Source organism: Bactrocera tryoni, unplaced genomic scaffold, assembly GCF_016617805.1.
Source record: "Bactrocera tryoni isolate S06 unplaced genomic scaffold, CSIRO_BtryS06_freeze2 scaffold_11, whole genome shotgun sequence".
In the NCBI taxonomy this organism is placed as follows: Eukaryota; Metazoa; Arthropoda; class Insecta; order Diptera; family Tephritidae; genus Bactrocera; species Bactrocera tryoni.
The window spans coordinates 11,489,718-11,515,003 of record NW_024395824.1 but is presented as its reverse complement, the minus strand read 5'-3'; the positions used below and the strand labels follow the sequence as shown (position 1 = coordinate 11,515,003).

The 25,286-nt window shown below is 34.2% G+C and overlaps 1 protein-coding gene across 7 annotated transcripts in view; it reads right to left on the bottom strand.

Moving 5' to 3' along the window:
* Positions 1-25,286, bottom strand: part of LOC120779468 (probable cation-transporting ATPase 13A3) — a 102,986-nt gene that overhangs the window by 17,092 nt on the left and 60,608 nt on the right. For 3 of the 7 annotated variants that reach the window (XM_040111734.1, XM_040111735.1, XM_040111736.1), the window contains exons 2-4: positions 2,570-2,612; positions 2,189-2,477; positions 1,971-2,131 (exon numbers count right to left, since the gene is read on the bottom strand). In XM_040111734.1, coding sequence (XP_039967668.1) covers positions 1,971-2,131; positions 2,189-2,477; positions 2,570-2,612 — 493 coding nt within the window. Of the gene's footprint in view, positions 1-1,970; positions 2,132-2,188; positions 2,478-2,569; positions 2,613-5,417; positions 5,671-10,310; positions 10,387-25,286 lie in introns of those variants that run through there. The other 4 variants (XM_040111732.1, XM_040111731.1, XM_040111737.1 and 1 more) reach the window with 3 other exon arrangements.

Sequence of the window (25,286 nt, the reverse complement as noted above, 5' to 3'; positions counted from 1 at the left end):
ACGACTGATTGGTCTGCATGAAGACGGCTGTGTTAAGTCTTTCCCAGGTTTATCTATCAAGATAATCTGCGACTTTTTCCATGAAATTGGATAGTATCCGAAACTAAGAATTGCATTGAAGAGCAAAGAGAGCACCTCTACAGCAATAATTGGTAACCCAATTAGCATTTTTGGAGGAATTTTATCATGTCCCGGCGACTTTTTTGGATTAAGTTCTTTGATGATACCAATAATTTCAGAAGGTGAAGTCTTAAGAGACTCGAGAGACTCTTTAGCTGTGTTGGGTAAGATTGACAGCTTAAAGTTGTTCTTTGGCAAATTGGGCTGAAATACCTTTTCTAGGTGATTTGCAAAGCAATTAGCATTTTCCTCGTCACTTCGAGCCCAATTTCCACCCAAGTCTCGTATAGGCATGTTGGAGTCAGTTGGTGGCTTCATGGACTTTTGGGCTTTTCAAAGGGAATTTTGCTTGTTTGAATTTGGACACAGCTTCTTTATATACATTTCGGTGTTCAATTCTTCCTCACGTTTAAGCGCTTTTTTAATTTACGTACAGCAGATTTTAATTGAAGCTGAGTGGAAGGGGAACGATTTATCTGCCATTCACGTCTTGCACGGCTTTTTTCATTTGCAAGCATTTCTATTTCTTTGTTAGAGATTTTTCTGAAACCAAGCGGCTTATAGCTTTTATTTGGTGTTGCTAAGACAGCTGCGCTGGTTATTATATTCTTCTCTTATGCTTTCGTCAATATCTCTTGCTGTATTTAGTTTGTACTCAATATTAATGTCGCTACTGACGTATTTTTTGTATTTTAGCCAATTCGTTTTATAAGAAGTTAGACCCACTTTTGGACTAACGAATATGGGTTGTTCACATAACTTTATTAGTACAGGAGAGTGATCAGAAGATAGATCAGTACATGTACATATCAGCTGTTATGTGCGATCTATCTATATTTTTGATTACAGCAAAATCAATTAAATCTATTATTTTCTTACGATCACTAGGCCAATATGTCGGCTTAGCGGGAGATATTATTTCAAGGCACAATAACTATTTATAACAGTTTGATACAGCTGTCGTCCTTTCGGATTAATAGGACGTGAGCCCCAGTACGTATGTTTTGCGTTGTAATCTCCATCTGGTAGAAATCTTTGACCTAGTGTTCTAAAAAAGTCTCTAAATTCGACTTCTGTAATTTTAAAACCAGGTGGACAGTATATAGCCGTGAGATTTAGGTCACAACCCCGATTTTTTAGTGATCCGTATTGTTGTAGCTTGTAACTGTGGGGTAGCATGAGATTCTAGAGCATAGTGGTTTAAACGATTTCTTATCAATACTGCCGTTCCACCATGCGCTTTTCCATTCGGATGATTTGTAACATAGAGTCTAAATCCCGGTATATTGAAATTATTTTTATTTGTTAGATGAGTTTCTGAAATAAGCATTACATCTATATTCTTTTCAGACAGAAATCTGATAATCTCTAATTTTTGAGCAACTAAGTAATGAATTTTATTTTGAATTTACGCTCGTAATTCGGTTACAAATGAAAATTTTCTATTTTTTTTTACAAACCATCCCTTCAAAGTGGTCCAGGCCATTTACACTTCATACAACGGTTTAGTCAGCTATAGCAAACAGAAAAAAACCCAACTTATTTTTATATATAAGATTACTTTCTATTCTTCCAAATGTTCATTGAATGATAGTATTGCCGATTCTATAAAAAGAGATTAATCAGCAACATTTTGAAAGAGAAGAAATGTTAAGTATTGGATGTTTATAGGTAATCGATGCAAAAAAAGGAGATATTTGCACAAAACTTAGTATGAAACACTACACTCAGATTATGGATCCAGCTCCGCTTAGAAGTGCTAATAAGATCCATGTTGTGATATTTTAGACTAATATACCTGTGTTATTTAAGGAAATTAAAACTAGTACTCTGCCGTCTGTACGACTCACGTTTAAATTGTCCTGAAGAAAAATGTAAACTTATGTGAAAACTCTTTTCATCAATTTCAACTTCGCTCTGCCTTTGTAATGTCAATGTGTTTCCATTCCCTGAAGATCCATTTTTAGCAAGTAAAGATGGAGAGAATCGTGTTTGTAGTTGTAGAGATTTCCTAAAAATATTAAAAAATTTACACTGATATAAAACTAAGGCTTTTAAATGAATTTACATCGACATGGTAGCATTTATTTCTTGAATTGCTTTCACGTAATATGTAACGTGTTTCGCTTGGTAGTGTTCCTGTATCAAAACTTTTTCAGCTATATCTAATGAACATTTTTCGTGAGTTGCAATTAGGTACAAATGACGCCACCAATGCATTATAAGACTCAACAGTCCGCCTGTAAGGCAAATGAAGAACCAACAAAACGTGGTACGTAATAGTGAACGTTTGTAACCCGTAATTTGCATTTCATCATCTTCTTTTTCGTTCACCAAGCCTACCCAAGGTTTGGGATCTGCAAGAAAGAAAATTATTACAAATACCAGCTAATTGTTTATCTTAATTAAATTAATCCTATTAGATTTACTAAAAAATATTTATAAGTACCTGCTTGAACACAATTTATTTTAGCACACATTGAAGTTAGAAGCTGCAAAAAAAATGAATTTTATTATTTTTGAACTGTCTCGCACTCTCCGAGTAAAACCACTATTTATTTATTTTTTATCCTTTTATCAACATTAAGCCTTTAGGAAGGAAAATGACAGATGCTAGCAAATTTCCAACTACAATGTCTAATATTTCCCGGTTGACTAATCTTCCAATTCTACACGTTTTCTGCAAATTTTATTTAATGACCTTGTTATTGTATTTATTTATTCAAATCTTTTGATATATATGAATCAATTAATAACACAAATTTTATACCTCTGATAGACTTTGCTACAATACCTATTTCACCGTGATAAGTAGAAGCACAAAGAATACTTTTGTATTTTTCCTTAATAATCAAAACGGATAAATTCTACTTTAAGTAAAGTTTTCTCGAGAACTCACCCAGTAAAAGCTTTAACTATATAGCTATAACATAGTAATAATTCTAAACATTTTGCTGCTGCGGAGTAGTAAATGAAAACCCTGGTTGTACACCCAAATGAAAACTTCGGAGAGCCTATAAAGCAAAATGATCAGCATTATGAGGTGAATTGATTCAGCCATACCTGTCTGTCCTTTAGTCTGTATATACGTGAACTAGTCCCTACGTTTTGGAGGTGCCGTTCTGATATTTTGTACACGTTCTTTTCTCCCCAAGAAGCTCACTTGTCGGAGCCTCTGATATCGGACCACTATGGTAAAAATCTGCTATACAAACTAATCGATCTAAGCCCAGTCCTTGTATAGCAAACTTTTGTATTCGACGAGATATCTTTACGAAATTTAGCAGAAACCAATCAACCAAATTCAAGATAAGGATCTTTTTATACTATTTTATGCTATTAAAAATGAACCTGAGAAGAGTATTAGCTTCGGTGCAGCGAAAGTTAACGATTTTCTTTGATTTAGTATGACAAAGATCAATCTTTAAACTAAATTTACATTGAAATCAATTTGAATAATATAATGCATATCAATTTAAAGGTCGGCATTGTCGGTTGTAGTCTAACAGGTTTAGAGTTACTCTCGGGTGTAACCGAACATTTTATACTCTTGCAACTTTGCAAGAATCAAAGCCAGGGAAATACTTTAAGGTGTAAAAACAATCATATAGAGTAAAGTCAGCAGGATGTTCGAAAATCCTGATATTAGTTATATAGGGGCTGGTCCAAGTTTGACTCAAATTTATCTTTTTTAGGCACAGAGATACCCTGTTATGAGTAAACTACGCTCTCTTATTTTCATTGGGATAACTCACATATTGGCCAATATACGTACAGTCTCACCTCGAAGTTCGAAAATTTGTATATAAAGTATATAGGGGCTACGGGAAATATTGGTCCGATTCAACCCAAGGATTATCCTTTAATTTCAATTATATATGCATATCACACATTGACCGACATTTTCGATCAAATGTCAACTATAAGCATTGGGAATGGGGATTAAAACAATTTGTGGTCATAAAATGTCACACACTAAAGGCATTATTCGTGCAAAGTTTTATCTCGTTATACATATGAATTGCTTCTGGACTTGTGTACTGGAAACTGAACGAGTCAAGTGGAATTTAAAATTGTGCTATATGGGAAGTAGGCGTAGTTGTTGTCCGATTTCTTCCATTTCCACAATATGACATAAGAAAATTATATTTTGTCGAAATCGGTTTGGTCGGGTCCCGATATATGGGATTTCACCAAAAAGTGGGCGGTGACACGCCCATTGTCCAATTTTCACACCAGCTCCCATAAAGCTCTTTCAGGGCAAGTCGATGGTAAAATGTCTCTGGCGTATTTAGTTATTGATTTATTGCCCTTTTAGTAGTTTTTAGCAGTAGCGTTATATAGGGAGTGAGCGGGGTTATCCTCCGCTTTTAATCCATTTTAATACTGTCGGTAAAAATTCTTATCAGATTTGTACTTATCAAATTTGGTTATTGTAGCTCAAGTGGTTTAGGAGATATGCAAATTAAACATATTAGAGGGCGTGGCCACGTTCACTTTTTCAAAAAATTATTCCCACACTGTACCAAATTACAGCTTTATATCTTAACTAATTGCTTAGTTATGGCACTTTATGTGTTATCGGTTAATGGCGATTTGTAGGCGTGGCAGTGGTCCGATTACGCCCATTTACGGACTCGAATTTTGTTTGTGCTAAGGAACCTGTGTACCAAATTTCATTAGGATATCTCAGTTTTTACTCAAATGAAAGTTTGCACGGACGGACGGACAGACAGACAGTCAACTGGATTTCAACTTTTCTCGACAACCTAATCATCCTGATCATTTACATAGGTATATATACATACGTAACTCCGTTAGGTGAACAAAACTATTATTCTCTGTAGCAACAAGTTGCAAGGGTATAAAAATCCACATCGGCTCTTTCATAGACACTCTATACTAACTCCTTCTAACAACTTAGTTCCATTAATCGTCCGAGAGCCAGATGGTAAATATCTTAAAAATCAATGCCTGAAGAACAGAAATTAAATGCGTTTCCAAAGAATTTATTTATTATAATTATCCCAAAGTCCCAAGCAATGGTATGCAATATAATTGTTTATTTTTTTCTAGATCTCACTGATATTCAGTGGAATATCAAAGCTCTATTCCACAACTATCCGGAGTTAAATCTGTTCATCAAGCAAGTCTTATCATATATCACTCAGCTTAGCAATACTCTCCCTCTTTACCCTTAAAAATTCCCCCAGAAAATAAAACCTTCGAGTTCTTCAGTAGAGTTTTAAAGATCTAATCAACAACTACCATGAGCTAAATCTGTTTATCAAACAAACCTGATCATATACTGGCTTTACCCGCGACTTCGCTCGTATTGAATCAGTTGAATAAATATAAAAATTTATTAACAATACTAAATATATAGTATGCATGTAAGTTAACCCAAAACGCTGGCAGTCAAATTACTCAGTCTGCATTGTCTGCCTAATATCCGACGAGACATAGTAACCCGACCACAACAGCGAAAACCGTGAGATTCGCTGACTCAACATACTCCCAGGTAGCCACAGGTAGAGCAGCGACGGTATCGTAGGTTAAACTATAGTTGTAAGTGAATATAATAATAAAAAAAACTGGCGCCCAACGTTGGATAGGAAAATCACCTTAAAAGAAAAGCCACAGCAGTACGAAATTACCATGGAGTATTCTACAGGATTAAAAATGTAAGTTGAGTGCTCATTAAAACACTAATTAAAGTAAAAGTGTGGAAGATTAAGGAAGAAGGAAATTTCTTAAAAACTAAAATTTTAGGAAAAATATTGATAAAAAACAATTATAATGTGTTTACCGGTTTTGTGAATTGAAGTTAAATAAATTGTAAAATAAAAAATACGTTCAATAAAAAAACCAGTAGATTGCTTTAAGAAAAAATTGTGATAGTGTTGTTATTCTCTGTAAACGAATTCTTTATGTAAACGAAGCTTTAATGAGTAATAACGACAATTTAGAGGATTTGATTGAAAAAATTAGTAATTTACAATCTTCCCGACGATATATAATGGACGCCAATCAATTAACGGCCTTAATACAGGCTGCCATGACTGGCGCCTTAAAACAAAAACAACAGATTTTTCACCTTAAATTGCAACGATTGACGGACATACCAAGGCAGTTCGAGATATTTTCAAGCAGTTGGAATAATTAGAAATAAAATAAAAGGTTATGCTGATGCAATTTTAGCATCATTTAATACAGTTTTAAATTCCGATGTGATAATAGCGATATTAGACTTTACATATGTAGACAAACTACCGATATATTTAATTGAACAACAACTTTCTACTTTAAGACAGGGTAACCTTTCAGTGATATAATACTTCAATGAGGTTGAGAAGAAATTGACTTTTCTCACGAATAAAACTATAATGACCCATGAAGGTCAAATAGCAAATTCAATTTGCGAAAAGTATAGAGCAGATGCTTTACGAATTTTTATATCAGGCCTTAAAAGACCATTATGATATATACTGATCGTTTTCGACCCATTGACCTACCTAGTGCCTTAGCATCAGCACAAGAGGTAGAATCAAATAGGGAAAGATATTTATTCGCTTCAAATTTCACGACATCCATTGAGGATCAAAATAAATTTAGAGGAAACAATAACTCAGAGAAAAAGATACAACATCAATAAAGAAATCCCCATTTCATAAACAAACAGTGTAAAACAAATAAAAATAGAAATGACAAACAGGAGCTAGTGACACTCATCGATATAGATTCGTCGGTGTCAAGATTACGGCAAAACCAAAATTGGCGTACAGAACCATCGCAGAGAACATCTCAAGGTCAACAGCAGTACTGAAATAAATATAGACAGGGGTTTAATACTAACCATCAACAAAAAAGGCTGACGGAATCTGATAGGGTCACTGGACCAAAGATGCAACGCATTAATACTTTAAAGCAAGAAGAGGATGACGAGACAGTCTGTAGTAAAGGAGCTGAGGCTGGAATTGAAGACCTCAAGGAAGAGCACTTGAATTTTTTAGGGGTAAATCCCTACTCCCGTGGATTGAGCGTAGAGTAGGTAGTTAAGGGAGAAAAATAAAATTACTGGTTGACACGGGAGCGTCAAAAAATTGTATAAACCCAATACCCGAATTAAAAATTAAAAAAAAACAGCCTTTTCGCATCTAGACCATTTTCAGTAAAACCTTTACATGGCAATAGTCCTGTGAGAGAAAAAAATGTAGAATTAAAATGTTCGGTGTAATGACCGATTTTTTCATACTTTTGATGGTATAATTGGGTTAGATCTCTTGAAACAAGTAAATGCTGAAATAGACTTGAGCAATTGAATAATACGACCTGATTTTGGAAACGAAAACTTCTTGTTCCATGAATGCAAAAATGTCAATTTTCTCAACGTAAGAAGTGAAGAGATTCCTTCTTCTGTCCGAAATCAGTTTTGTAAAATGATTAGCAATAAAAAAAGGTCTTTGCAGACCCTAACGAGTCTTTTTCCTTTCAATACAAATATAATTGCTAACATTAGAACTAAAACCGAAGAGCCAGTTTACTCCAAACTCTAGCCATATATTATGGGTGTAGCTGACTTGTAAAGAAAGAAGTAGCTAACCTTCTTGTCAATGGCATCATTCGTCCGTCAAGGTTCCCCTTCAATAACCCGATTTGGGTTGTTGATAAAAAGAAGGAATAGATCAAGCAGGGAATAAAAAGAAACGCTTGGTGATTGACTTCAGAAAACTGGATGAGATCACAACCGAGGACAAATATCCGATGCCCAATTAAATGGTAATATTGTTAAATTTAAAGGGAGCTCAATATTTTACCACCCTTGATTTGAAATCGGGGTTTCACCAGATTGAGTTATCGGAAAGAGACAGGGAAAAAAAACAGCCTTCTCTGCAAACAATGCAAGCATGCCACTGACAGACATGCTAAAAGGGGACAACGGCAAAGTGCCATCCAGTCGAACAAAATTAAAATTGAGTTAACACAAGAAGGCGAGGATGCCTTTAACAAACTTAAAGAAATTCTGTCTTCAGAGGATGTAACATTAACCTATCCTGATTTCACTAAACCGTTCGATTTGACAACCGATGCTTCCTCAAGGGGCTTATGAGCTGTGCTTTCACAGGAAAACAAACCAATAACCATGATATCGAGAACTCTTAGAGAAAAAGAAGCAAAATTAGCAACAAATGAAAAGAGAACTCTTAGCAGTAGTATGGGCACTTAACAATTTAAGAAATTATCTATATGTAGTAAACCAGTTGAACATTTATACTGACCACCAACCTCTGACGTTCGCAGTTTCGGATAAAAATCCAAACGCTAAAATTAAAGGCTGGAAATCTCTCAGAGAGTTTCGACGCAAAGATCCTTTATAAACCAGGTAAAGAAAACCATGTCGTCGACGCATTGTCAAGATAACACATGAATATGATAGAGGCTGAAACGGAAGGACACTCTGTCTGTGCCACTATGCACAGCGAAGAGTCACTGACCTACACCATCGAAACGGTAGATAAACCGGTAAATTGCTTCCGAAGTCAGATAATACTTCAAGAGGGCGAAAGCTTATCAAAGCGATCATTTATAATATTTGGATCAAAAAACAGGCGTATAATAAAATTCTGTAGTATAGAATCTCTGCTAAAAACGCTGGAGGAGGTTATTAATGACAGCGTTGTAAATGCTATTCATTGCAATCTACCGGTTTTAGCAAAAATTCAGCACCTTAACATAAAATTCTGTCATACATGAAAAATGGTTACAGATATCTTCAATGAAGGTGACCAAATCGAAATAATGTTGCCGAGCATAACCGAGCTCATAGAGTGGCACAAGAAAATGTGAAGCAGATCTTAACTATCTTTTTCCTTAAATGGTTAAGAAGGCAAACTAAGTAGCAGCAAATTGTCAAATTTGTTCAAAATCAAAATACGAACGACATCCAATAAAACATGTTATTGCAGCTACGCCAGTGCCAGGTAGCATCGGAGAAATATTGCACGCCGATATTTTCTTTACGGATCAGAAATATTTTTTAACATGTGTTGACAAATTTTCAGAATTTGCTATGGTTTAGAAAATTGCATCTAGGACCATCATAGATGGAAAACCACCTATGTATACATATTACAACTAATGAACATTTTTCCGAACGTTAAAACAATATACTGTGACAATGAAAAGTCTCTAAACTCAAATACCATAAAATCAATATTATTAGAATATAACAATGCGAAAATTCTCAATGCTCCTCTACTTCATAGTACATCAAACGGGCAGCTGGAGCGGCACAGAGTACTTTGACTGAAATAGCTAGGTGCCCGAAACTCGGAAGAAATCTGAATGACACTGTTGATTTGATTTTATTAACCACTATAAAGTACAATAAGTCAATTCATTCCACTAGCAATAAAAAACCTAAAGATATCCTTTATTCTGGCTCGGTAAATTTTACGGAATCAATTCGAAATAGCATAGAAAAGGTAGAGACCACTGACCTCTCATATCATAATAAGGGTCGTCAGAATATGACGTATAAGACCGGCGATAAGGTCTTAGTAAAGGGTAACCGAAGACTAGGCAATAAACTTACCACACTTTATACAGAAGAATTAGTTGAACAGGATCTAGGGACCACTGTTCTTATAAAAGGTAGGAGGGTTCATAAGGACAACCTTCGACCACCCTAACACATAAATGTAATTAATGTCACTCTTTAATTGCAGATTTATCTCAATAGTACTCCCTTTTATCCACAATTTTATAGGAAAAACTCACGGACTATACGAACAGTAACTATATTCCTATCCTAGACCCACTACATCAATTTGACGATGTATTCAATCATAAATGATGAGACTAGAAACTTAACCCTTAATAACGTAGAGTACCAATTTTGATACCAATCTTTTAAACCGAATGTTCACATTACTATTAGTTTTTTTTTTGGTTGGCTGTACGTATTTTACTGTTGTAGAATATTATACAACGAAATAAAAAAAAAAAAAATCAAATGTCATTATTGTTTTATTTTATCTATGACATATTACTTGCACGGCAAAGTGAACAAGTAAACAGGTGTACAAATACTACCCTCTACTGACGTGCGTTGCGATTGTATTGGTCATGAAAAAAATATTTATGGATTCTAGAAATAAGTGTAAATTTAATAATTGTAGGAATCTTACCTCCTGGTTCTCTAAAAAGTGTAAAGTGTCGTCATGCGATAATAAAAACAATCAATGTTTCGCATTATTTCATGCATAGGTATATCTGATTTCTTTATTGCGGTAATGCCTAAAGTATCAAAATTAATACTTGTTTTTTTTTGTTTTAAATAAATATGTAAAATAAATATTGTGATTTTTTAAAGCTATTTTTCCCTTCATCAAGACCCTCAAGAAAACACAGTTATATAAAAATAAATCACTTTCGTAAATCAGGCTACTAAAGGTTAACAAATATTTTTCCCCAGTCTCATATGAGGAAGATACTAGCTTCTGATATAATGCACATCGAAACACTATTGCGAAGAGTGAACGTTAACCACCGTCAAATACGAAGCTTAAACTTTTTAGGCACGACACTTAAAATCATCGCCGGCACCCCAGACTTTGATGACTTCCAGAGACCACAGATGATACAGGATATGCTCGTTGACTCAAATAACAAACAGTATAGGATAAATACTCATATTCAACAGAAGATATTGGAAATAACAGAAAAAGTTTATTCGCCGTTTCGCACCAAGGACGAGTACTACATTTTGGAGAAACCAATACCGTTGCTGAATGCGGAAATAATGCGTACGCCGTGGAATGCGAAAAATCTATGTTTGCTACATTTTGCAAAACATTAAAAACTACCACTTGCGGTCAACAGCTCATTACGGGAACAGTGGCGAACCTCTCAACTTCTTCCAGTCATAATAAGGGCATTAACGAAATTGACGCTGGCATTGTTATAATTAATAATGTCACAGCTGAAATAGAGGATCACCTTGGAAATATCAGAACCATCAGCGGTGCCTACTTGTTGACTTTTGCTCAGTCAGTAAAAATAAATGGTACTGAATACCGCTGATTGCTGACTCAACATACTCCCAACGTCTACGGCAGGTAGCCACAGGTAGATCAGCGACGGTAGCATAGGTTAAGCCAGTGTTTCCCAAAGTGGGCGATAACACCCCCTTGCGTGCGCTGCAGGTGTCAAGGGGGGCGGTAAGAGACCCAGAAAGAAAACGGGGGCGTTGTGTAGAGGCCTGGGTGGTTATTTGTAATTTTATTTAGCTAGGAGGCCTCTTAGACAACGACTACATGAGCTCTCGACTCTCAACAACAACTTGTGAACATCAACTAATATGAATTAAAAGATTGCTCAAACTCGGTTCTATATTTCTCTCCGTGTAGTTCATATATCTGTCCTATTTTATTGAATATAGAAAAAATTAAAATCATGTCAATCGGTCGCTCCGTTTCATAACGGGCATCTCGACAGGATAGAATTTATAGAATACTAACTGTCAAACGTATTGCTATTGCCATTGCCAAATCTGTATGTGGGCATTTGCTATCATAATATAATCATTTGCGCAAAGGTGTAGGGTAGGTAGGTTCGAGCTGATGTAGCGCATGCTTTGAGCTCTTGAATAATTTATTTTATCACTTGCGAAATGACGTCGGGTAGGTAGCTGATGTAGCGCACGTTTTGAGCTTTTGAACTCCTTAAATCTTTTATGTGGAAAATAAAAAAAGGATCTTTATCCTTTCTTACAAATGTATTTCTGGGAAAAATAAGATAATACGAAAAGGAGAAAGATCCTTTTTTTACAAATGTATTTCTAGGAAAAATAAGAATTCATATTTTTGGACTACTATGTATATAATAATTGTGCTTAAGCATTCCTATATAAACAATGTAATATTTATTTTATATTCATTTGTGGTTTTGCGCGCAATAGATGAGCATTACTTACGCCTCCTTTACACTACTCGCGAAGTTAAACGTATTTTTCAAAGCAAAACAATGTCGGAAGTAAAAAAGAAGAGACGGCAATACTGTGCGGAATACATTAAATTCGGATTCATTGAAAATCCCACAAACCCATCCTCGCCTTTGTGTCTTCTATGTCTAAAAACATTTTCGAATGAACCAATGAAGCCTTCAAGACTGCAAGTTCATTTGAATAAAATGCATCCAGATAAGAGAGACAAGAATGTAGCATATTTTCAAGACCTAGAGAAGAAGCATAATACTCAGCCAAGTATAGCAAAACTATTTTCGGCGGCTGCTAAGCAAGATGACGACGGACTTCGAGCTTCGTACAATATCTCTTTGTTAATTGCTCAAAAAGGCAAACCACATAACATCGCAGAAGAGTTAATATTGCCAGCAATAAATGAAGTAATAACTACCGTGCTTCATAAACCGGCCGCAGATATTATCCGAAAAATTCCTTTGAGTAATAATTCTGTGCAAAGACGAATTGATGAAATGGCTGAAAACATTGAAGAATCATTGTGCGATCACCTGAGGACAGGCCAATTCTCAATTCAGCTCGATGAGTCCACTTTACCAACTAATGAAGCATTGTTGTTGTCCTACGTGAGGTTTATTAAAGATGAGAAAATATGTGAAGAACTATTATTTGCTAGAAATTTAGAGACCGACACAAAAGGCGAAACCATATTCAATATATTGGAAAAGTTTTGCGATGAGAAAGAAATTCCTTTGAAAAATATTATTTCAGTTGCTACTATGATAGGGTGCCATAAAGGCTTAGTAGCGCACTAAAAAAATAAAATTCCAGATGTCCTTGGTGTACATTGCGTTATTCATAGACAACATTAAGTTGCTAGAAACTTAAGTGAAAAACTATTTCAATCACTGCAATACTCGTATGTCATCAAAGCGGTCAATAAAATCCGCAACAGCTCTTTGAATGATAGATTATTTCATCAGCTTTGTGTTACTAATGACGAGGATTTCAACCGTTTTGTTGTTTCATACTGAAGTTCGTTGGCTATCAAGAGGCAATTGTCTGACTCGATTTTACAACCTGTTTGACTCTGTTATAGAGTTCTTAGAAAGTAAAGATACAGAAATTCAAGACAAGCTCATAACATTAAAGAATGATATAGCTTACATGACAGACCAGTATAAATTGTTCAACGACATGAATCTCCAACTGCAAGGCGATAAACTAAATTTAATTAAAACAAAAAACGTCGTTGTTGCTTTCGCAGCCAAACTGCTTCTACACAAAAAAGAATCTGGGCAGACGTGAGTTTCACAATTTTCCGAATTTATCAGTATCATGCAGTAACGACGAATTGTTTGCCTACTGCCAACATTTGGAAAACCTCCACATTGACTTCACCGAACGATACAAGGACATTTTGAACTTGGAAATATCAGACTGGGTGTTGGATCCGTTTTCAAATGTCAACACAGCAATGTCACCTCAGCTGGAAGAGGAACTTATAGAATTGACAACAAACGAGGAAATAAAAATCAAGTTCAAAAATGGTTACCAAGAATTTTGGCTACAAAAACCGATCTCACAATTGTACCCAGGATTGTGGTCAATCGTTCAACGATTCTTGATAGCATTTCCCATCGTCATATTTGTGTGAACGTGGATTTAGTGCTGTGACAACACTGCTTACTAAAAATAGAAATCGTTTGCTTGTTACCGAACGTGGCGATTTGCGACTGTTCTTGAGTAAATTGGAACCTGATATTAACAAACTTATTAAACAGCATCAGATTCATCCTTCACATTAGTTTTTATATATGGATCGATTATTTTAGTTTTATTTTTAATAAAATATTTTCTGTTTTAATACTGTAAAGTTGTGTTTCAATAATAATTCTTATTGGCAGGTGGAGCCCGTAAGAATTAACTTGAGACCTAAGCGCCGTTGTATGTTACCTACTGCGCTCAGGTTTCAAGTTGCTGGTTATTGTAAAAGTTTCGTTTAGAATTCTCCGTTAATATACATATATAGGTCACAACAATTAATTTGAAGTTGTAGTGGTTTTTAAATAGGTGAAAAAATGGGGGCGCTAAAAAAATATTTATTCTCAAAGTGGGCGGTAGACAAAATAAGTTTGGGAACCACTGGGTTAAGCTATAGTTTTAAGTGAATTGTAAGTTTAGTTTTAAAATAGACTCAATAAAGACACTAAAAATAAAATAACTTGTACACAAATACTATACTTATAATATCCGCGTGGTGGTGGTGTTGACACAAATTTTTTCTGAGGATCGCTTTTGACACAGTTTTGTTTGTTAGATTTTCAAATTTTTCGACAATCACATCTGCGGAAATAAAATGTATCAATTTTGAAATTTTTATTTTACAAGTAGAAATAGACTTGAAATTTATTTCATCGAATGTATGACCTTCTGTAGGAATATCGGTTGTGGCACATGCATCGGAAGGTTATTTTTGCGAGCAAACTCGCCTTTTTCGCACAGGGGGAATAATACGGTGTGGGTGGTAATAAGCCGTGGTATAACATGGTCTCGCAGGTTTGCCTTTCTAAAATACACGCGCTCACCGTTTGGGAGGTGCATATTAAGATGGATCACTGTTGCGTACCTTTTATGTAATGGTGAACCGAGAATTCTCTATGACACTTCGTTACAACTTACATATCTTTCCGCCCGAAACAACAGCACCCAATTCTTTGGGTTGATCGTAGCGTTACTCTCCTGTCTCTGGGTAAAAATGGCCTGGTCACTGTCCTCATATATTTATATTTCTAACTAACCATTAAATTTGAAGTTTCTGTACTTTTATATATATAATGTTGGACGTGGCCACGTCTCAGATGGTATATCCATCCGTTGAGTCCAATTTTCGCTTACTCGTTCGAGCATTTCGCCTAGTAACTAGCGAAAGACTCGCGTGATGTTTCAAAAGCCTGAATCGAAGCGCGATTGTCCGCAAGAAAAGGTCTAACGATGTGATATCACACGATCTTGGCGGCCGGTCAACTGGCCCAAAACGTGAAATTATCTGCTCACCGAAGTGTTCTCTCAATAAATCGATTGATTGATGCGATGTGTGAGAAGTGGCAACGTCTTGTTGAAAAAAAATTTCGCCAAGGTCAAGAGCTTCAATTTCAGGCATCAAATAGTCGGTTATCATGGCGCGATAACGGTCGCCATTGACTGTTACGTTCTCACCGGCATCATTTTTGAAGAAATATGAACCGATGATTCCACCGGCCTACAAACCACATCAAACCGTTGTTTTTTCTGGATGAAATGGCAGCTCTCGAATCTCTTCAGGTTTTTCTTGGTCCCAAATGCGCAAATTTTATTTGCTTATATACCCATTGAGTCAGAAATGGGCCTCATCGCTGAAAAAAAATTTGCCTCAAAAACGTCCGATCTTCTTAGAGTTTATCAAGAGCTCATAGAGCGAAGCGATGTCACTTGGCAAGTTAAAGCGGCTTCAGTTCTTGTACAAGCTGTATTTTTTACGCTTTCAATTTAAGATCTCGGCGTAAAACGCGCCAATTCGGTCCACACGTCAAACCAGTCAGTCAGTTTCCAATAGTACGCTCAACAGGCGAATTATGTTGACCATAGGTTGAGCGAAGCGCGCGAAACACATTCTTAACAGAACGTGAGGAATTTTTTTTTAGATACGGCTGGACCGACATCTATGTATATTCCTTCTTAGATATATATTATTTATCAGGCAATAATCGACCAATAAATATGTTAAAAATAATTTCGTAAATTGTGTAAATTTTTTCACAAGAAACTAGTTTTTTTGGGAAATGGCTATTATAGCAATCATATTTCATTTTAATTTCACTTGCTTTCGGACCCTCGTGAAATCTGTTACGAAATCCATTAGCTTTTAAAACAAGAAAAAAAACGTTAACTTCGGTTTCATGGCAACCTTAAAAAAAAGGTATCCCATACAAGACCTTGATTTTGATCAGTCAGTTTCATTGGCAGATGTACGCTATATGTAGGTTGCTTTTTATGCATCGGGATACGAGAACAAAATCAAATTTTAATCATCGAAATTCTGCTTACTGTTTTTCAAAACACTCTCCATTACGATCTACACACTTTTGCATTCGCTTGAATCAGTTGTGGAAGCACTTTTCTCACTCTGCTTGAGGTATTTCCAAAACATGATTTTCGAATGCATCAACCGTCTCTTCAGGTGTCGAAATACGTTTTCTTAGCATATTTTTGTACGAACGGGATTCAAAAGAAGTCATTTGGTGTCAAGTCGGGGCTATACGGAGGATGATTGATCGAATCTATGTTTTGAGTACTCAAAATTGCAGTTGTTTCAGTCGATGTGTAAGCGACAAACAAATTGTGTGTGATCAAAAGTGAACAATTTTTTACAGTCAAATGTTTATGAAATATTGAATATATTCTAGTCCCACTAATGCCTATAGTTCTTTCAATCTCATGATGGATCACAACACGAACTTGCAATATCAGTTTGCGCATAGTATCAATGAAGTTCGTATGTCAAACGTTCTAAGTATGCATACAATTAAAACGGCCAAACTCTACAATATTGACATATCAATCTATCAAAACAAAAAAAAAAACAAAAAAAATACCGTCAAATATGTCAAACTTTACGATGAAATCGTAAATTTCTAGATAGCAACACTAGTGCTAATTTTCGATATCTCAAACTGTGAGGCTCTAGTTCCCGTATATATATCGACAGACAGACGCTGATCGAAAGAAAAATTTCGTGGCAAACTTAATAAACCTTTTTACAATGTAACGGAGCGTCGATTATAAAAGTGCATGAAATTTCTTCATTTATTAACGATTTTAGTTTCTTGTAAGTGTAAACAATATTGATTATTAGAAAGAATCTTTAATCATATTCGTATTCTCAGATACAAATAGTCGAACTTGTTTCATTGACTGAGAAGTACATCTCATAAACTGCATCAACCGCCTAAATGCAACATAATATATCGTCACCTGAAATGCAAAATAACGTAACAACATTTTCGGAAATTTACAGTGGCATGAATGAAACACGAAATAAAATGGAACATGAGTGAAACAAAATTTTAATATTGGTTAAAACTAGTTTATATTTGATCGGAGAACCAGAAAATATTGAACATATGTAATATTATGTAAGTAATTTGAAGTAGTGAAGCGTAATCTATAAGGCATTCAATTTCGAATTTTTTGATGATACGTTATTTTGCATTTCAGGTGACGATATGTAGAACACTCAAGGAAATATTAAGACTAGACTACAAATAAAACCATAAGTCTGGGCAGATTTATAATAAAATCTGTTCAACTTAGTTTGCAAAAATTGTTTTGAATTTGAACAATAGTCTTTTATAAACTAATTTATTAATTTTGTTTAAAATTCAAGAAAACTTTTTCTTATTTTGAAATCTTTGATCGTAATCAACACTCAAACCTATTATGGGAATGTAATTGAAATTTGATGTTTATTTGTGATTATCAAACTTATAAATGGTTATATGTGATAACAGAAGATTACAATTAATTTTGTTCATACAAGGTGCGTTTCAAAGTAAACAGGACTTAAAAAAACAGAAAAAATGTTTTTTTTCGGCAAAATCAATTTATTTTATTCAAAATAGTCCCCCTTCTGCTTCAATACAGCTTTTTGCACGGCATGTCGAACGAGTGTTTTAGCTCGTTGGCCGGTATGGCCGCCAGTATGCCGGTGCAAACCTTTTCAATGGCGTCTACGTCTGCATAACGCTTTCCTTTCATGGGAAAATGTATTTTTCCGAAAAGAAAGAAGTCGCACGGTGCCAGGTCAGGTGAATACGGGGAGTGGTTATTGGTTAAAATGTGATTTTTGGTCAAATAATCGTCCTTCGAATGTTGGATTCTGAGCACATTTTGATCGTCAGTCAATTTGTGCGGAATAAACCGTGCACACACCTTTCGTAAGCCCAAATGTTCGGTCAAAATGCGATAAATCGATGTTTTGAAGATGTTCAATTTCCATGAATTTCATTGATGATTTCGGCTGGGTTTTGATAAATTCACGCTCAGTTTCGATGGAAGTTCCGGTGATCACGCAGATTGATTGGCCCACATGATCGTGATTTATGTCCTCACGACCACTTTGAAAACGTTGAAACCACTCGTGAGTTATGTGTAGTACACAATGTGTACACTATCACCCCAACCAGACACCACACAACAAAATATTGTAAATTGGTCAAAATAAAAGATAAAAGAAAAACAAGTAAACATTACTAGAACAAAAGAAACAAGTAGAGATAAAGAACAAAAGAAAATAATGCAAATGCATACAGACATGTTTTGGTCCTTATGTTTGACTGTAAGTAAAACCCAGACATTATCGGGTAAACCACACAGTCATGTTTGTTTGCATTCAATAGAAAATAAGATTACTTTTAATAAATATTGTATTTCCTCCAATAATAAGAAAATATAAAAACAAAGAAAGAGATTAAGAAAATCACTTTAGTAGTTATATAAGCAAAAAATAATTTGAAAAAACAGAGAGAATAAAATATAATGTCACAAAAATAACATCTTCAGTATTTTTATTTTCTCCTCCGCTCGAAGAACCAAAACTGGCGCAATCCGTAAACACAAACTGCACAGTTAAGCGATACTAAAAACTTCAGTTTTTAGTAGTTTCGTAAGCTTTAGCAAATCCTAAGATTAGTTCCCATTTTAAAGGTCTCTTACATATATATAAATATATAAGTCAGTCGGTACAGATAGCCAAGTTTATGAAACTTTCTTTGTTTCTACACAAGTTATCTGGAACGTCGGAGAGCGACTCCGAGGATTACACTTTGTGAAGGCGAAGAATAGCTTCATTCCGTCCATCAACATTACCAGGAAAAGTGGAATTAAAGATTAATGCCCCACACTCAGAAGACGCAGAGAGAGCGAAGTGCACCATACAAAGCAACAACAACAAGTTCAGTTGTATTAAAAGAGGATACATCAGCAATGAATCCAGGCGAGCAGCAACCACTTCAGATGAAAGGATCGCAAATTTTGAAGGAAGCTTCAAGAATCATGGACTTTGACGGCAAAGATTTATCATCGTTCATGAGGGACGTTGACATGATCCTTCCTTTATTCAACTCCAACCCATCAATGTTGGAATTTGCAACACAGCTCACGTCAAAACAAAAATTAAAGGAGAAGCAGCAAGTGTCATCCGGCCTTTGGGACCTACACCAACATGGCAGCAAATGAGAGAAGAACTCATAAAGAATTTTGGAGTAAAGGAGTCGTACCACACCCTTTATAATCAGGCGATTGTACTACGAAACTATAACGTAAGTCAATATTTTCAAAATTTAAAGGATATTTTAGATAAACTAAATTTAAAACATGACTTCGATAGGATAAAGCCTATAGAATTTTCTCCAATTAACAACGAATGTTTAATTCTAAAAACATTTTTAAATGGGATACACCCCAACTTAAGTAGTGTAGTGATTAGTAGAAATATATGCACCATTAGAGAGGCTTTTATCAAAGAAATAATTATAGAAATTTTTCAAATAGAAATTCTTTGGCTCACAATTTTGGCAATTTCAATAATAAACAGTATATGCAAAATTCCAATAATTTTCAATTCGGACAAAATCAGCAGAGACAATTTCGTAACAATTCTAACCAAAATGACAATTATCAACAATTTAACTTTGGACAAAGTAGACAAAATAATTCCGAGCAATTTAGCTTTGGAAAAAATAGGCAAAATAATTCTCAACAATTTAGAAGATATAATTCAGTCCAAAGGAGACAAAACCCCCCCGAACCGATGGAAATATATCATGTTCAAGAACAATCAAATTTTCAGTTGCCAGCCCAAAACAATCGTTACCGATAATAGAAGTGACTATAAAAAAATCAAAATTTAAATGTCTTATTGAAACAGGGTCTACAACATCATTATTGAAATATAATGTGTTAAAAGATAATGAATGTATTGACAATTTGAATTTATAAGAATGCCTTTTGGACTAAAGAATGTACCAGCAACTTTCCAACGTTTAATGAATTCAGTTCTTAGGGAATATATCAACAAGATATGTGTAGTTTATTTAGACGACATCTTAATTTTTAGTTCAAGTATTGAAGAACATACCCAAAATATCAACAAAATATTTTCAGCATTAAGAAAACATAATTTAAAGATTCAGGTAGATAAATACACATTTTTCGCGAAAACAACTGAATTTCTAGGTCACACTTTAACAACAGAAGGGCTACAACCAAATTTAAGCAAAATCGAAAAACTAAATTAAATCATTCCTAGGTATAACAGGTTATTATAGAAAATTTGTAAGAGATTATGGTAAAGTAGCACATGGTTAAACAAAATATTTAAAAAGGATATTAAAATAAATACTTGCGAACCTCAGTAAATATCATCCTTTGAAAAACTTAAAAATTTATTAGTAAGCCCAACAATATTGAAATATCCAGACTTTAACAAAAAATTTGGCATTTCAAGCGATGCAAGTGACTTTGCAATTGGCGCAGTATTAACCCAGGACAGTCATCCTATAAGCTATGCTAGTCGAACACTTAACAAACACGAAAGAAGTTATTCCACTACAGAAAAAGAAGGGCAGTGACATATTATACGGCAGAGCATTTGATCTCTTAACCGATCACCAACCACTTAAGTGGCTCAAAATAAAAAACAAGGGAAAAGACATTAACCCAAGATTGCAAAGATGGTTAATTAAACTAGGTGAATACAACATTAATATAAATCACGTGAAAGGAAAAGAAAATAACGTAGCCGATTTTCTAAGTAGAATAGATAGTAACACAGGCGAGATTCATTCATTGGAAGAAGATAACATAAGCACAAATGCTACAATCCACTCTCAAGAGGAGGAAGTAAATGATCATTTTCCAATTTTACGTACTATTGTAAATCGCGTCAATACACAAATCATTTTAACAAAAAAGGAATCTGAAGAACTAGGCAACACGAAGAAAAATTTTATTATCGCAGAAGATATAAAAAATAACAATTCCATAGATCTTTGTCGTAGGCATATATGTTAATAGTGGAAAAGTAGGTATTGTTTTTTACTTAGCCGATAATCAGTACAACATAGTTCAGAAAAAGCTTATTCAAATATTTAATAGACAGGTAAAGTTTTTTAGATGTGAATTCCTTGCTAATGATATGAAAAATGAAAAACAAGTTTATAAACAAATTGCTCCATATCATAAAAATGAAACCGGTCATGTAGGTATTAATGAAAATTATGAAACATTGAAAAAACTAATATACTGGAAAAATTTGAAAGTTTTGATTCAAAAATATATAAATAATTGCGATGTTTGCAATAGAGCAAAATATGATAGAAAACCTTTAAAATCAAAATTTCAATTAACGGAAACACCATCAGATATAAATGAAATAGTTTACGCAGATATATATCGGGTGATTTTTTAAGAGCTTGATAACTTTTTTTTAAAAAAAACGCATAAAATTTGCAAAATCTCATCGGTTCTTTATTTGAAACGTTAGATTGGTTCATGACATTTACTTTTTGAAGATAATTTCATTTAAATGTTGACCGCGGCTGCGTCTTAGGTGGTCCATTCGGAAAGTCCAATTTTGGGCAACTTTTTCGAGCATTTCGGCCGGAATAAGCCCGAATTTCTTCGGAAATGTTGTCTTCCAAAGCTGGAATAGTTGCTGGCTTATTTCTGTAGACTTTGAGACTTGACGTAGCCCCACAAAAAATAGTCTAAAGGCGTTAAATCGCATGATCTTGGTGGCCAACTGCCCATGCATCCCGAAAAATGCACTGTTTGGTGTGGTTTGTACGCTGGTGGAATCATTGGACCGTATTTTTTCAAAGATGCTGTTGGACCCAACGTTACGGTGAATGGCGATCGCTATCGTTCGATGCTAACAAACTTTTTGTTGCCAAAAATGGAAGAACTGAACTTGGTTGACATGTGGTTTCAACAAGATGGCGCTACATGCCACACAGCTCGCGATTCTATGGCCATTTTGAGGGAAAACTTCGGAGAACAATTCATCTCAAGAAATGGACCCGTAAGTTGGCTACCAAGATCATGCGATTTAACGCCTTTAGACTATTTTTTTGTGGGGCTACGTCAAGTCTAAAGTCTACAGAAATAAGCCAGCAACTATTCCAGCTTTGGAAGACAACATTTCCGAAGAAATTCGGGCTATTCCGGCCGAAATGCTCGAAAAAGTTGCCCAAAATTGGACTTTTCGAATGGACCACCTAAGACGCAGCCGCGGTCAACATTTAAATGAAATTATCTTCAAAAAGTAAATGTCATGAACCAATCTAACGTTTCAAATAAAGAACCGATTAGATTTTGCAAATTTTATGCGTTTTTTTTTAAAAAAAAGTTATCAAGCTCTTAAAAAATCACCCGATACATAAATAAAAAATGTTAGTTTCTTACTTTTATAGACAAATTTGCGAAATTTGCTATGGCATTTCAGCTAGAAGAAGAACAGTATAACTATTATAGAAAAACTTAGATTATTCTTTTCTATCAAAAGTTAATATTAGATAATGAATTCTACTCAATTAACATAAAAATTTTTTTTAGGAAAGAAGAAATAGAAGTTCATTTTACAAAACCAAACAGTCATACTGGGAATTCAGATGTCGAAAGATTTCATAATACTCTCTCCGAAAGAATTAGAGTCCTAGAAATTGAAAAACCAAGCCTTTCGACAGCGGAAAAAGTATTTCAAAGCATAGAATGGTATAACAAATCTTATCATTCTACAATTAGAACCACACTTCTTGAGGTTATAAATGGAAAAACTGATAAAAATTTGATTAAAGACACTTTTTAGAAGACTAAAGAAAAATGCATAGGAAAACTAAATAGAAATAGAGAAGAACACTCAAAAAGAAGGTTACGTAAAAAATTATAAAGCGGTTCGGCACAAATACGAACCAAGATATAGAAAATTGCCATTAGATAATATTCACCCGACAAATATTAAACGTCTAAATAATTTTTTTAGGTCAAATACATCTTCAAAATAACATTGATGATAGCAATTGTAATAGTTAGTACTGCAGCTACACTGGAAGTATATCAAATACATACCGACAATGGATACGCAGAAATTATCACCAACACTAAACAGATTGTTACATCATCTGACCTCGTAATTCACATAATTGACCCTCTTGAAATTCTTTACATACTAAATAATATAACAAAAATCTCGCAAACATATTCACATCTACATTACTACACCCTATCTAATGAAATTGAAATCTTGAGAGAAAAAATCAAAACATTAATCCCAAGAAAAGAAGTTAGTAGAAAAAAAGAGAGGTTTAATTAACGGTATAGGTTCTGTACATAAATTTCTATTTGGAACGATGGATGATGGAGATAGGATACACATTGAAAATCACCTTAAGAAAGTAGATGAAAATTTACATAATTCAATTACAGCTCTCAACCACCAAATAAAAATTAATAATTTCTTTTCGAACACGTTCACAAAATTAAAACAAATTATTCAAGACGAAAGAAAGAATTCTTTAATGTATCAAGAGAGAACAGACCAAATATTGATTCTTCATGAACAAACAATAAAGATAAACATTCTCAAAGACGCAGTAAATCAGATTCAGGAAAACATTATTTCAGCAAAAAGTGGTATTTTTCACCCAAGCATTTTAACAAATGAAGAAATTTATAATTACAACATAGACCTCAACAAACTTCAATATATAAAATTATGCGCCTTGGAATATAAAGAAAACTTGTTAGTGTTCGTGGTCGAAATTCCAAAAGAATTTCAATCGGTACAATTAAAAACTATTATTCCTATACCAAATACAGCAGGTAGAGAAATAACAGCAGAAATTGAAAATGTTTTTGAATACAAAAATGTCACTTATAGATTCGAAGAAGCTAAAACCCTTAGTGAACTACAAATTTCTAAACATTGCATCTACTTATTAAATTGTGAACTTATCAAAAATAGCATTACAGACATTTTTCAAATTGATGGAGAAACTATTTTAATAAAAAATGCAAATGGCATAGAACTAAACTAGAATTGCGACAACAGGAAAACTAAGTTGAAAAACACTACATTGATTCATTATAATAACTGCACAATTAAGATCTTATACCAAACATTCTCAAATACTAAAATATCAAAAAATCAAAGATTTTATTATCCAAACTATGATACTCACAATTTCACTAATAAAATTACAATTAACAACCTAGTATTTAAAAACTAAGAAAATTTAAAAGTAAATAATGAATTAAAATATCACAAAAATATCTCTCATATTGGAATATCAATTTTAAGTTTTATTGTGATTATAATAATAGTTTTAATATCTTGTAAAATTAAAAAAAAAGAAAGACAATACTATTCAAACTCAGGAGAGTTTTCCATTAAGGGAGGGAGGAGTTATGTGTACACTATCATCCCAACCAGACACAACTAATAGATGAAAATAGAAAAACAAAGAAATAGATTAAGAAAAATGTAATCACTTTAGTAGTTATATAAGCAGAAAATAATTTGAAAAAAAAAAACAGAGAGAATAAAATGTAATGTCACATCGTCGGCATTTTTATTTTCTCCTCCGCTCGAAGAACCAAAATTCGTGCACTCTGCTACGGGATAGGCAATCATCGCCATAAACTTGTTTCATCAATTGAAAAGTATCGGTGAAAGCTTTACCAATTTTAAAACAAAATTTACTGATGGCTCTTTGTTTGAAGCTAATTTTCGCACCGATAACACAAACATACTGACACTTAAAACGCAATAACTTCACTTCCAATCGATGAAATGTAATGAAATTCGCACTGGACAATCGATAAAGATTCTAATGCACCAGTCGACATATAGATGGCACCAACCGGGGGCGTTAGATTCAAAAAGTCCTGTTTACTTTGGAATTCACCTTGTATAATGCTGTGAATCGTAATCAGTAAAAACTTAGCTTGGTATTTTTTGACGATACATTTCTTACATTTTAGAGGACGATATACTTGATATTATTTCTCAACCAAAATAAAATTTACCTAAACGTGTTACAATTCTGAAAGAATTTTGAATTAATGTTATTGCTATTCAATTTGTTAA